Source organism: Chrysoperla carnea, chromosome 2 (genome assembly GCF_905475395.1).
Source record: "Chrysoperla carnea chromosome 2, inChrCarn1.1, whole genome shotgun sequence".
Lineage (NCBI taxonomy): Eukaryota > Metazoa > Arthropoda > Insecta > Neuroptera > Chrysopidae > Chrysoperla > Chrysoperla carnea.
In genome coordinates this window covers 6,744,671-6,757,728 of record NC_058338.1, presented here as the reverse complement: position 1 = coordinate 6,757,728, position 13,058 = coordinate 6,744,671, and the positions used below count along the sequence as shown (strand labels likewise).

The 13,058-nt window shown below is 29.6% G+C and overlaps 1 protein-coding gene across 2 annotated transcripts in view; it reads right to left on the bottom strand.

The window, feature by feature from the left end:
- Positions 1 to 9,620: 9,620 nt before the first annotated feature.
- The window catches only part of LOC123292337 (serine/threonine-protein phosphatase 2A 56 kDa regulatory subunit alpha isoform), a 66,639-nt gene continuing 63,201 nt past the window's right edge, over positions 9,621 to 13,058 (bottom strand). For both annotated transcript variants that reach the window (XM_044872961.1, XM_044872960.1), the window contains 3 exons: positions 12,237 to 12,570; positions 11,735 to 11,964; positions 9,621 to 11,017 (listed from right to left, as the gene is read on the bottom strand). In XM_044872961.1, the coding sequence (XP_044728896.1) occupies positions 10,903 to 11,017; positions 11,735 to 11,964; positions 12,237 to 12,570 (679 nt within the window). In that variant the 3' untranslated portion in view covers positions 9,621 to 10,902. The remainder of the gene's footprint in view (positions 11,018 to 11,734; positions 11,965 to 12,236; positions 12,571 to 13,058) is intronic.

The following is a 13,058-nucleotide window of genomic DNA, read 5'->3' as shown; positions in this document are numbered from 1 at the left end:
TATTTTTTTTTATCAAATCATTATTATTTACGAAAAAATAAATTTTGAACAATGTGACATTTTGCTTGTGTTTTGGGAAAAATTCGGGATAGCGGGGGCGTAAAACAAACGTTGCTAATAGCAACGTTATAAATTGCATCCCATCTAAATTGTATTAGGCAGTATAATACGACGTTTTTTGAGTACTTTTCGAGTACAATACTTTATATAAATTAGTTTTGCACCGAATATTCGATATTTGGCCACTATTCGGCTAGTAGAAATGTTATTTGTATTATTGGGTGCGTCTGGCCGAATTGAACACTCGCAGGCGTTAAGTTTATTTAATGAGCCAATTCAAGGTTAACAATCCATTTTTTGTTGCAAGTTCCATGGGGGCCGAGAAATCCTCAATAAACTAATCGAGCCCTCAGTTCGACCGAACACATCCTTTATTTTTGAGTTATGTTCAATAAATTGGAGGATGAAGTTTTACATACCGAAGTCTATTACGCCATTCATCATAGGAATTAGTTATTGCGTATTGCCGCTTCCTTTAAACTGAAATTTCGATTTTAACAACTCGATTATAATTCTAAAGCTGTCATACACAGTAATTTAATGAAGCCTAACACACAACTTTTTACTGAAACCAGTGAGGCTAATTTTGAACCCATTTTTAACCCCTGGTGCAAAAAGAATTGGGGTTTAATCATCAATAACATTGAATCTACTGTTTTTCAACTTGAGAACTCGTTCATCGTTAAGTGAGCGTAATCATTGACTGTTCCTTTCTCTTCTCATCAAAAAATTACTTCCTATAATAGGTTCAAAATTAAAAGACCCACATTTTTCTGTAAATCGGTTCGTATAAGACCTCTTGAAATTATCAGCCCTATCAACCCGTTCTTTGCTACTTAAAGTGTCGAAAATTTCTGCAACTATATAGGGTGCCTTATTTTATACTCCCCAGTTTAATTTTTCTTCAACAAAGCGTTTTAAAAATACCCGAGTAAAAGTTATTTTTTTTGGAGAAGCTATCTTGCAAAGACCTCGAATTGACCTAGACTTTCAGGATCGTTAAAAATTAAGCTCATGTTTGTAGATGAAAAGAAATAGAGGATAAAAAAACGACTCTTCTTCGAAAATCTAATAAGTTCGAAGATATAAGATTTAAAAAGACAATGAATAATTTCCAAAGTTGGTCCAAACAGAATTTAGTTTCTTTCAAACCATTTTTTTTCGAAAATCGTCTAGATTCCATGCAAATTAAACATAAAAACCAAGTTATAGAATTTTACAAAAGTTATTTGTTTGTTAAACATTTCTTCTATCTCTTAATCTTTATGAACATGATTTGAATTTTCACCTTTGAGGCCAATTTCGAGGTCTTCGTAAGATACACTCCTCTTGATAGAACAACTCGTACTCAAGTTAATTCTCTTCCAAAGGGCTTTGTTGTAGAAAATTTTCGTTGGAGAAATAAAAAAAGGAGCATCCTATATTTTTATAAATAAAGAAATGCAATTAATTTGTTTTCAATATAATTATTTTTATTATTATTTTTTGTTTGATTTATTGTTGAAGCGACTATACGACAAGGGAGCTGTGCCCCACTTATTTATGTTTGTTATTAAATGTAATAAAATGAGTATTAACACACACATTTGTCACTATCTTGATTTCTGATCTGATTTGATCTTTTTGATCTCAAATAATAATTTTGGATATTAATATTTAATCTTTTTTAAATATTTTTTTTTTTGTTGAATTTTATTTTATTTTTCATTTTTTTATCTACATAGTACAATTTTCTTTTTAAATTAATGTTTTTTTTTTTCCTTTTTTGACTTTTTTATGTTGGCAATATTTAATGTGTATATACATATACAATAATAAATTATATTCTATAAATCAATGGAGAAATTATGTTTTTTATTGTTCAAATCGAAAATATTCGGCACGCGTACTTTTAATTCGTTTAGAAAATTAACGGAAAATCTCATAAATTGGTCGTGTTTATGGAAAGTGTTGAGTATCATAAAGTTTACACAAAATTAATAGTTTGAAAATGGCCTTACAAACCGAAACATGTCGCTTTCATGGATACTATTTTAATAGATGTATTTCGCAGAAACCTACATGGCGTCAGATTTAGAATGTTTGGGTCAGAAACCTTGGATTCATCAGTCGTGGAAAAAATCTCAGCGGAGAAGCTGTGACCTTTCTGCTTGGCGTCTGTTCCCGCCAGAATTTTATAGGTGCATCTGCTTAAAATAGCATCTCTTAGCCGAAGACTTCTCAACAGAAACTCACTAGAGCACAGTTGAGAAGGGCGGTGAGACTCTTGACAAGACATTGCCGATTGAATTACGAAATTCATAACATGGGGATCTCTGATGATCCCACCTGTAGGATCTGTATGGTGGAAGATGAAACCTCCATACATGTAATTTGCATCGGCAGAAATCTGCAAGGTGTCAGGTTTAGAATGTTTGAGCCCGAAACCTTGGATCCTTCAAATCTGGGGGAGAAATCCTGGCCTCGACAGAATCTTATAGTTTCTTCTGCTTAAAATAGCATCTTTTGCTCGGAGACTTCTCGCCTTCGGATGACAAGTTGTTCTCAAGGAAGGCACAGAAGACCCTTTAGTCTAGATTGTCTATTTCCGAGACAAAAACGAAAAAAATGAGAAATGTTGTAGCGTAGGAATATAAAATACCGATTTTTTTAAATGTTACGTATCTATCGCCCATCTATGATAATCCCCACGTTACTTCTAATTCGATTTTCGAACTATTTTCGATTTGTAGCCTCATCAATACCCATTCATCAATCTATAGAATACGGTACAAAAAATATATCGAGAATTTTTTTCATTATTCCACGATATTTGTGATAGGAGACCTTCTTAATTATTTTAACATTATTCATTAAAAAAAACCGGATTACTTTCATGACGTCATAATTCAACATTACATAACTTGAAATAAATATTAAATAGGTCCCGAAGAAAAAAAACATTCTGAATATATTTTTTGTGTTTTAAATTTTGATTTTCCATACCCGAGAATTGTCTGAATAGTTGATATAATTATGAAATCTTTCAAAATTATATGAATTATTCAAAAATAAAAATATTCACAGAGATGAAACGTTTCATACACTCTGAATTTCAGCAGCAATTGTTATATTTTTTATATATAAAATTTATATTTTTTGTTTCTATGAGCAGAGGTATTAATTTATTTAATTTAAATATTATTTAACATTGCCTCACAATTAATTATTATTATTAATTAACAGGGGGGGAGGGGTGGATGGAGGAGGAATATATTTTATTTGTTTTGTTTTCAATAAAGAATGTTTCAGTATGAATCGAGATTATTAAGGCAAAAAACATACTTTTTTTAATCGATAAAATTTCATATTTTCATTATAAATTAAATTACAATTTAGGCGTTTGAATATGGAATTACTAGCTCCATCCGTGCGGAATTCCGCAGTGCGGTATAAATAAAAAGTCAATTACTCACTTATATATTATTTATCTATCCTGTTTTTAACCAAGAGTACCGCACTGCGGAAGTCCGTACGAGTCGAGCTAGTTATTTATATTTTAATTATTCATTAAATTCTACTGCATGTTTTAACAGAAAATATGAAATAATGTTGATTAAACAATGAGCTTTGTTGTCTTCAATAAAAAATCGATTCTTACTGAATCACACTGTATTAAGAATAATGAGATGAAATTTTATTTGACAAAATTTGTTTAAAAAATAAAAAAAAAACGGGTCAATTTAAAAATTAAATTTTTTTTTATACATTTAAATATTGGGTTTTTCTTGCATAGATTCAATTTTTGTAAATCACACGGTCTTCATTTCTTAATTTTGTAAATACAAAATGGATGAATTATTTTTTTTGAGAACAGAATCAAATGCAAACTTTGTTGTCCCATAATTGTTTAATATTTTTCGCTCTTGCTCATTCTTCGACCATGTTTTACTGTAATATAATTCTCATCAACTGAATATCAGGATGAAAAAGTATCTTTGAACAAAAACTCACTTTTATTCTCTAACTTACTTCAAATCTTCTTTCATTTCCCCTTCGTATTCACCATTTTGTATGTACATAATGTTTTTCTACCTCCTAAATTTGAATTAAATTTATATAAAAACAGAAATCACAATATAAAAAAAAATCAGTTGAGTTTAAAAAAAAAAAATATTCAAAACATCAACGTATGTGCACCAATCGAAATATATTCGGATCAAATGATATGCTTACTAAGCAGCTATACAACGCGGCACCTTTGAAATTAAAACTCACATAAAAACCTCTTCTTAAAAGTGTTCATTCTTTCCTAATAAATAAAATGGCGAAGACTAAAAAAAGTATGTTATATACTGTCCCGCAAAAAAAATGGCAAACCTAAAAAATAATAATAAATTTTCTCGAAATTTTTTTTAAAATTGTAATTTTTCTGGCGGGGCTGTATAGTTCTATAACTGCTTACGTAAAAGTATTTGAAATCAAATTTTTGGATGAAAAGTTTTAAATCTTGGATTCACATATCATTTTCAATTGAATATACATATGAATTAATAATAATATATGAACTAATTAATTTAAAAATGAATTAATTATATAATTATCGAATGTCAACACCGACTGGACTCGTGCATTAATTGATCTCATTCAACCAAAGTAAACATTTTAAACGTAAGATGAAGAAAAAAACACACTGCAACAACATCAAAAAAATATCACTGGCAGTTATTATTTTGAGATTTTAAAGCGATTTAATAATATATTCTATTTGGATCGAGTTTAAATTATTTGACTTACATCTCTAGTTTTACAAAATTTGATTCAGTGGCTATTTTTCACCGAGAAAAAAATTAATACACGATGATATTTTCTATTTAATGCCTTCATAAAAAATTCAAAAAAGGGAATAAAACAAATTCGGTATCGTTCAGAGCCAATTTGGCACCCTAGGTGAAAGATTTCAATATCACAAAAATAACAAAATACATTTTTTTGGGGGGTGTGTTTTAACCCCTGTGGATCAGATAATTTAAACTTAATCCAAATATAAACCGATGTTTTTTTTAGTATTGAATAATTTTTATAGACTCAGAGCTCATGACATCAAATTTGCCCTCACATATATTTAAGATTTACCGAGTTTAATAACTACAGATAAATTAAAGATTATAAGAGACCAAAGCGCGTGCCGAAAGGTTGTAAAAACATTACTTTTTTTTAAATTAAGAAGGAATAGAAGGAGGTATATTTTTCCCACCCCATGAAGGCAAAGCAATCGAAATTTGGTACAGATATATTTCCAGATACAGCAATGTCGAATAAGCTTCCCCATAAGGCATATTTTCATTTATATCAATTTTGGGGGCTCATATCACATCCTGATTATGGGGCAGGCGAGTTTTGATGCAAAACTGATATCTTCAATTATAATACCAATGTATCTTACACGAATTTTTCCCGTGCGCTTCCCGGAACAGTTCTTGGCAAATAGATAAAAAGTATCCATGAGCACGAAGCCCGTAAAAATTCTATGAATATCAGGCGATACTCCTAATGGTACTTGACCGATTTTCGGGTGGTTGTGCCCACAACTTCTTTTCAGGGCCGCACTTGCATGCCTCATGGAAAATTGTAACATTTTACTTGCCCTTTCATACTACTTATTACCTTTATTTTAATTTTATCCTATAAATCTTTCGTTAAATCGCTGCAAGGACACACTTGATGAGGTGGGTTCCCAATCTATTACTTAACCCTTCAGAACGGTTGCGTAGAGAGATTCTCTCACGCTTATTTTAAAACGTTTTTCTTTTTTTCAAATGGAATAACCTTGAAATCTTTTTTCCTTCACAATTCCATGCTTTACAGCACAAAAATTTGTGAGATTTTTCTTATAACTTCAGTAAAATCGGTTTAAAAAAACGCAATTCGGATGGCTTCGTTATACTTCGGCTATCTCCGTAGATACATTGTGTTTTCAATGACAGATGACAGATAAAAAAAATGTGATTATTTGTAATTATAATTATTATACAGGGTGGACCATTTTAATCTATTATGGCAAATATTTCGTTTTGTAGTTAACCAATCAAAAAATAACATTAAAAATAGTTTCAAGGTTTGATGGGGGACATCATGTTCTGACATTAGATTGGACTAGTTCTCTAGGTTGCTTTAGTAGAAGTTATTTTTTTATTGGTTAGCTACAAAACGAACTATTAGCCATAATAGATTAAAATGATCCACCCTGCATAATTTATAAGTAACATTACCTACCCAGAATATTTAATAAGTAAATTTAATATACTATTCTTTCATATGAATTAATGTATTTTCATACGTTATTCAGTTTGAAATTTTGCTTTTGACGCTTGCGTAATAGCATGAGATAATCTCTCATCACAAGAATAATGCTTGTGGTATACGAAAGACGACCATTCTGAAGGGTTAAATGAATAAAAAGTGATATTTTTATTGAATTGATTTGTTTTCTTTATTAAATTTTAGAGCAATGATAATAATAATTAGAATAATAACGTTTTTGGAGGGATGGATTATATATTTATATATATTTTTTATGTTTTTTGTATTTTTGTGGTAGTGTACATCATATCTTTTGTTTTTTTTTTTTTTTTTTCTTTATTTATAATGATATTAATTAATAATTAAAAATTACAAATAATAATTATTTTTTTATGATTTCATAATTTTTTTTTAATGTTTTTATATGTTTTTATGTTTTTAGTTCTATACACACAACTGTACAAATTTTGTGCAAAACATAACTTGTTTGTCTTAACACAAATAATTATTAATAATATAAGACTAAAAATAATTAATTACTTCTTTTTGATTAAAAAACATTCAATAAAAATTAAAAAGATCCAAAATATTATGGGTTTTTGAAATATGTAGGGGGGATGAATTTGTTGGAGAGTGAAACACAGCCTTCAAAAAATTTATGTTCATTAGCAAAAAAATTTTAAGTTATAGATGCCAAGATTTCTTTCGATGCTGAATTATAGAGCACTAAAAGCTGTAAATAAATTGAAGATATAAAACATTTAAGGGAAGAAAATAAATGTTTGCTCCAAAATTTAAATAAAATTAATGGTTGGAAAATTAACACCGACGAAAAAATGTTTCTTTATCTGAATAAGACGAACTTATAGAATGCGATTAAGGAGTAGGGGCGGAGTTGGGCGCCAAATATTTTAATATAATAAAAATACCATTATTAAAAATTAATTACATTTTCACAATCTCCGATTTACTGCCAATAATATGGCGTTCTATACTGATTACAGTGAGCTCCAATATCAAAGGAGCCTTATTGAGTGAGAAGGCAGTATTTATTACTGTGATAGAAGATTTCAAATCGAAAATCGACGTTGTTATCTAAAATTATATAACAATACATATGTACATTTTGTTTAGTATCTGAACATAACCCTCTTTATTTTCGACATGCAAAGCATCTCTCCCGAATCTTTCTTAGCATCATCATATGTTCATCAGTCTCGAAATATGAAACCAAGAAACTATATTCTAAGCAGATCTATCAAAAATGCGTAAATAATCATATTCCACATATCTAATTAGTTTAATTTTACCTCGAATCTCTCTTAGCATCATCATTTGTTCCATCAGTCTCGAAATATGAAAAACCAAGGAACTTAATTCCAAGAAGATCCATCAAAAATGCAAAAGGAGACAATAGCGTTTCGTTAACTTGCTATGGCTGAACAGTTTACATTTTTCGAAGACTATGATTCCCCCTCTGTCGAAAAATTACATAAAAAACAAAAAAGAGAAAATGAAAAACTCTTAAATGAAATGTATTTTTTTAAATTACTTTTTAGAGTTATTTATAATTAAATTGTTAAAAGCATTTTTAAAGGAAAACGAATAACAATCATATCAATCAGTTTTTCTTATAAATTTTCTTTAAATTTTTTTTTTGAAATATTTGCAACGAGTTTTATTTTTTATAACAGTTTTTCACAACAACAAAAATAATTCGTTACCTCCTTCAGGTGAAATATTTCAAAAATCACAATGCACAAAAAAATAACGGTTTCTTTTTTTGGATGAAAATTAAAAATTTTTGATTTGTTTTTGATTAAGCCTATTTAATCATTTATAATCGTTCAATCAGTCTCTTTTAAAAAACACGTATTATTATTGGTAAGGTAGGGAGGGGGAGTAAATAGTTCCAACAATTTCTTCTCCGTTTGTTTGTTTTTTTTATAAAAAATTTGTTATGGTATGAAAAAAGCCCAAAGCATTTTCTTTAACAATATAATTTTGGTATTTTTCATAAAGCTAAATATTTTTAAGTCCTTTGAGGCTAATATTCTTTTTTTTTTACGTAGCAATGGCTTTTTGTATTTTTTTTTAATAAAAACATTTAATAAAAACTAATACACTGGTAATTTAAATAAGGACAAAACATTATCGTTTGCCTCTCTCTTATATATTTTCATTGTCGGCTATATTTTTTTTTTCTTAATTAAATTCTATTTACAAAATACAATAATTATTATTATTAATAATCCTAACTACCAAAAAAAGAAAAAAATAACAAAAGTTGTGATTCGATACGGAAGCCTGAATGTCTCAATAGCTTTTTTATAAAAGTGTCTACCCACAAATATTAAACCAACTAGTTCACTTTCAACAAGTGCACTTGTGACTTGTGGGACATTATGGAAACAAACTTTTTTGAAAGTGTCAGTCGGTAATGACTATTCTTTAATTAGCCACTACCGAAACTATCTGGAATAGTCACAAGTGCACTTGTTGAAAGTGAACTAGTTGGTTTTATATTTGTGGGTAGACACTTTTAAAAAAAAAAGCTATTGAGACATCCAGGCTTCCGTAATTCGAACAGAAATAAAAAATTCTTCGTATGTATTCGTAAAAAAGGTGATCTCGCACGTCATCAGATCTGTGTACATAATTTTTGCGCACACTTTTATGATTTGTTTACACCCAAAACAAAAATTTATAGGTTGTCCACTACTCAACTTGCGTAAATTTTTGTGATTTTGATGTTAATTGAGTTCGATTCCTATATTTTTCGAAAATTTAGCCTACATTTCCCGTTATTCTATACAAACAAGTCAACAGTGAAACTTTTTTATTACAAGTAATAATTTGATGTTAATAAATTCTTCAATTCTGGGAGAAATTCCGGTGGAAATGCTGTGGACTTTCTGCGTGGCGTCTAGCCTCGACAGAATCCTATAACTTCATCTGCTTCAATAGCATTTCTTACACGGAGATGTCGTACCTTCAGGTGACAGGTTATTGGAGGGTAAAGAGTACCCCTTCGCCTACGTGTCAGGAATCCATAAGAGGGGTATCTTATGTATTATATCATTACGATAATTAAAGCACCAATTTCCCTGAAATGATGCCCATGTTAAACTTTTTGTGAAAAATATTTTGCTACTAAATCAAAATGTCTTTTGGTTTCTCCTCAATTACACTTGTATGAACTGCAGAACTCTGAGAACTATCTATTTCTATTTCTCCCGCTTCTTCATTTTCCACGGCAACAATTTCAATTTTTTTTCAACTCGCGCTCCTTTTTTAACACTCGTCGTTCAAATTCCTCGCATTAATTCCCTTTTTTGTTCAAAACCCCGCTAATTAATTCTTTGCCTGTTTCTAAAAATAACTCGAATACATATCACTGTCTTTTCGCTTTTCTTTCAGTACTCGATTAACTCTTTTTTAGGAATTTAAAAATCCAAGCTTTTAGAAAAGGATTATCGAACTACATCGAATGTGATCTTAATTGCATCCGCATGATCTCGAAATTTTGAGAATTCTTCACTTATTTTACGACAAATATCACTGTCATCTCTCTTTTATTTTAGTAATCGATTAGGAATGTACACAATCGACGATCCTTTTCCAGAAATTCAAGTTTCTAGAAAAGAATCATCGATTGTTTTCGAATTACGCATTATATCACACCAAATTCGCGTTCAATACACATCACAATCACACACTTAATCGCATCACATTTAACTTCCATCATTAATCATGTGTTGTTGAGTAGTGATAACAAAAAAAAAAAATTAGCGCAAATCTATGAAAAGTTGGGGGCGGGAGGTGATTAAATAGACCTAACCTATTAAGAAAAAAACAAATTTTTTAAAAATGGCGGTGTGTTTTGTTTTGATAAAGTATTAATTTGTATAATATTTATATTTATAATATGTTTATTTTATTTTTTTTGGTCTCTACGATGATGAATTTTTTTTAGCAGCCATTGCAGAAAAAAGATTGTGGATGTGGATTTTTTGTGAATATATATGTATGTGTGTGTATGTATGTGTTGTGGGTGTGATGAAAAAGATGGATTCTGACTTACCTGACGACGACCGTTAACAAACAAGACATAATTTAGCACAATTATTTTTTTTTTGATTTTATTGGACACAACCTTGAGTCATTTAAAATGTCAAGTAAATGTTAAGTTTTGATTTATATAAATGTAGTAAGTATGATGATTGGTTTTTAAATAATTTTGTTTGTTTTTCATTGCTACAAGATAATTAATTATTATAATCAGGAGTCTATGTGTCTGTGACTGGCTGATTAGTTTTTTTATTTTGATGTGACACACACAACAATAGATCTCGTTGTATCGTATCTCTATCAAAAAAATGTTTTGGGGTCTCGTGATTTTTGTTTTTTTCATTCAAATATATAAAAGGGAAAACGCAAGAGGATTTTTTTGATTTTTTTGTTTTTTTTTTTTCAATGACTTGTTGTTATTTGTTTTTATAATTAATTATTATTCTTATTATTAATAATGAATGAGGGACACTAGGAGGTGATTGGCTATCACTTTTTGTTACTAGTTGTTGTTGGGCTGTGATGGACATTTTTTTTAGTTGTTATTTCCAATTCACCTAAACGTTTCCAAAGCTCATCACGTTCTTTTTCACGTCTTTTTTCTCTGTAAAATAAATAAAAAAATCATTTTAAAAACAAGTGACTGAATTGTTGCAACTGTAATTATGGCGGTCTTTCGGTTACCATTTGTTTTGGTTCGAAAATATTTCACAAAACCACTATATAACTAATAAACAACAAAGTTTTTCTTATTTGCGCACTCACGGGTAAACAATGATGTTTACGAAAAAATGTTAAACGTCAGATTAACATGTGGTGGCTTAATTACATGCTAAAAAGGATTTCAATATCTGACGATTTAAGCGTGGCGCAAGGAAATACGGCAGTTTAAAAAGTAACGAAAGTCTATTTTCTTCGCAAATAACTCGATCTTAAAAGCTCGTATAAAGATCAATACAAGCGTATTTTAAAGAGAAATAAACAAGCTTTTCACTGCACATACTCAATTTTTAGTTTAAATACTTATGTACACGTTTAAAAAAACATATCAAATTAATAAATAAATTTTCTCAACGTTTCAACCTTGCGTATAAAATATTAAAGGCTGATCAGAATGTTTGAGATTTTCATTCAAGGTACACTGTTGCCAGGCTCTAAAAAATTGAGTAACTCCATATAATATAGAAATCTGATATTTTCCGAATCAAAATTAAATAGAAAAATTTAATCAGTTCGTTTTTCGTACAATTTCAATGATTTATAGGAGAAAGAATAAATACGGTAAAGTTTATAATTAAATAAAATAAAAATATATACATACTTTTGTCTCTCAGCTTTATAACTAGCCGTAAGTTCATCAAATAATTTAGAATTCATCTCCATAAATGTTTTCAAAACGTTATAAACAAGTGCAACTATGGTTTGATTCCAATGTTCTTTACTAATACGATATAAAGCTGGGAACATGATTGGCATAATCACATGATTATTTTCTTCCATTAATGACATTATGTACTCGTTGTTCCAAAAATAAAGTGCTCGTTCAGCAACCTAAATCAAAAACATACAAATTTTATTGTAATTAATTTCAATTTATCACTTAAGGAGAATAAATTTTGACCGATCCTTCACAGATTTTGGTTTTAATAACTCGATTCAAAGTTTTTATGAACAAAATCGCGATGACGAAGGATAAAGCTGTAGATGAGGATAATCAAAATAAGAAATATACAAACTATCTTTCTACCCTTTCGATCTGATGAAAAACTCAAGAATGGTACAGTGAGTACAAGAATAAATAAATAAATTAATTGGTAGTTTACCTGAAAATGTGGGCTGCTTACACAACGAGATATTTGTCTAAATAATGGTTCTTGTATTTTAGTAAATTGTGTTGGTTCAATAACATCCAATACTTCTTCAATTTCACCCAAAAACATAACTTCTTTTTGACTACATGTTTTTGGCCAATATTTGAGTAGACCACGTACAACTGGTTCAGTTAACGTAGCATCTTTTTCCAAAAATTGTACAACACAATATGCTAATTGTGCATGATATAAACTTAAACATTTCACCTTGTGCAACGGTATTAACACTTTCACAAGGAACTGTTTATGTTCTGTTTTTAACGGCAACGCAAATCCATTTATTATACTGCAAAATAAAATCATCAAGCATATTAAAATCAATGTTTTTATCTCAGGTTATTCTCTACTATAGTCCGAGAGTTAGCACCCCATATGGATCACGGGGACCTCTTTTCTTTTTGTTAAACTTCATTTCAAATTGTATAAACAAATTGATTGTCACGAAATTAAAAATATTAGCCTTTAGATAAGATTTTCGATTTAACAGGTGTGCTAATTACATAATTATTCAATGTCATTACCGCATTTCGTCTCATTTTACGTATTTTACAGTTGGCAAATCGAATAAAATTATTGCAAATATTATTTTGTCATTGAAACACGCACCTACTGCGTAGAATGGAACGACGACTACAAAGAATGATTTTTTTGAGGACAAGCAGGAGCCTCCATCGTTTGTGTTGCCCTGGGCACTTGCCTAGAGTATCCTAAGGAAAAAAGAGATCCACTGTGACCCAATCTCCCCACCTTATCATACGAAACCCTATATTTTAG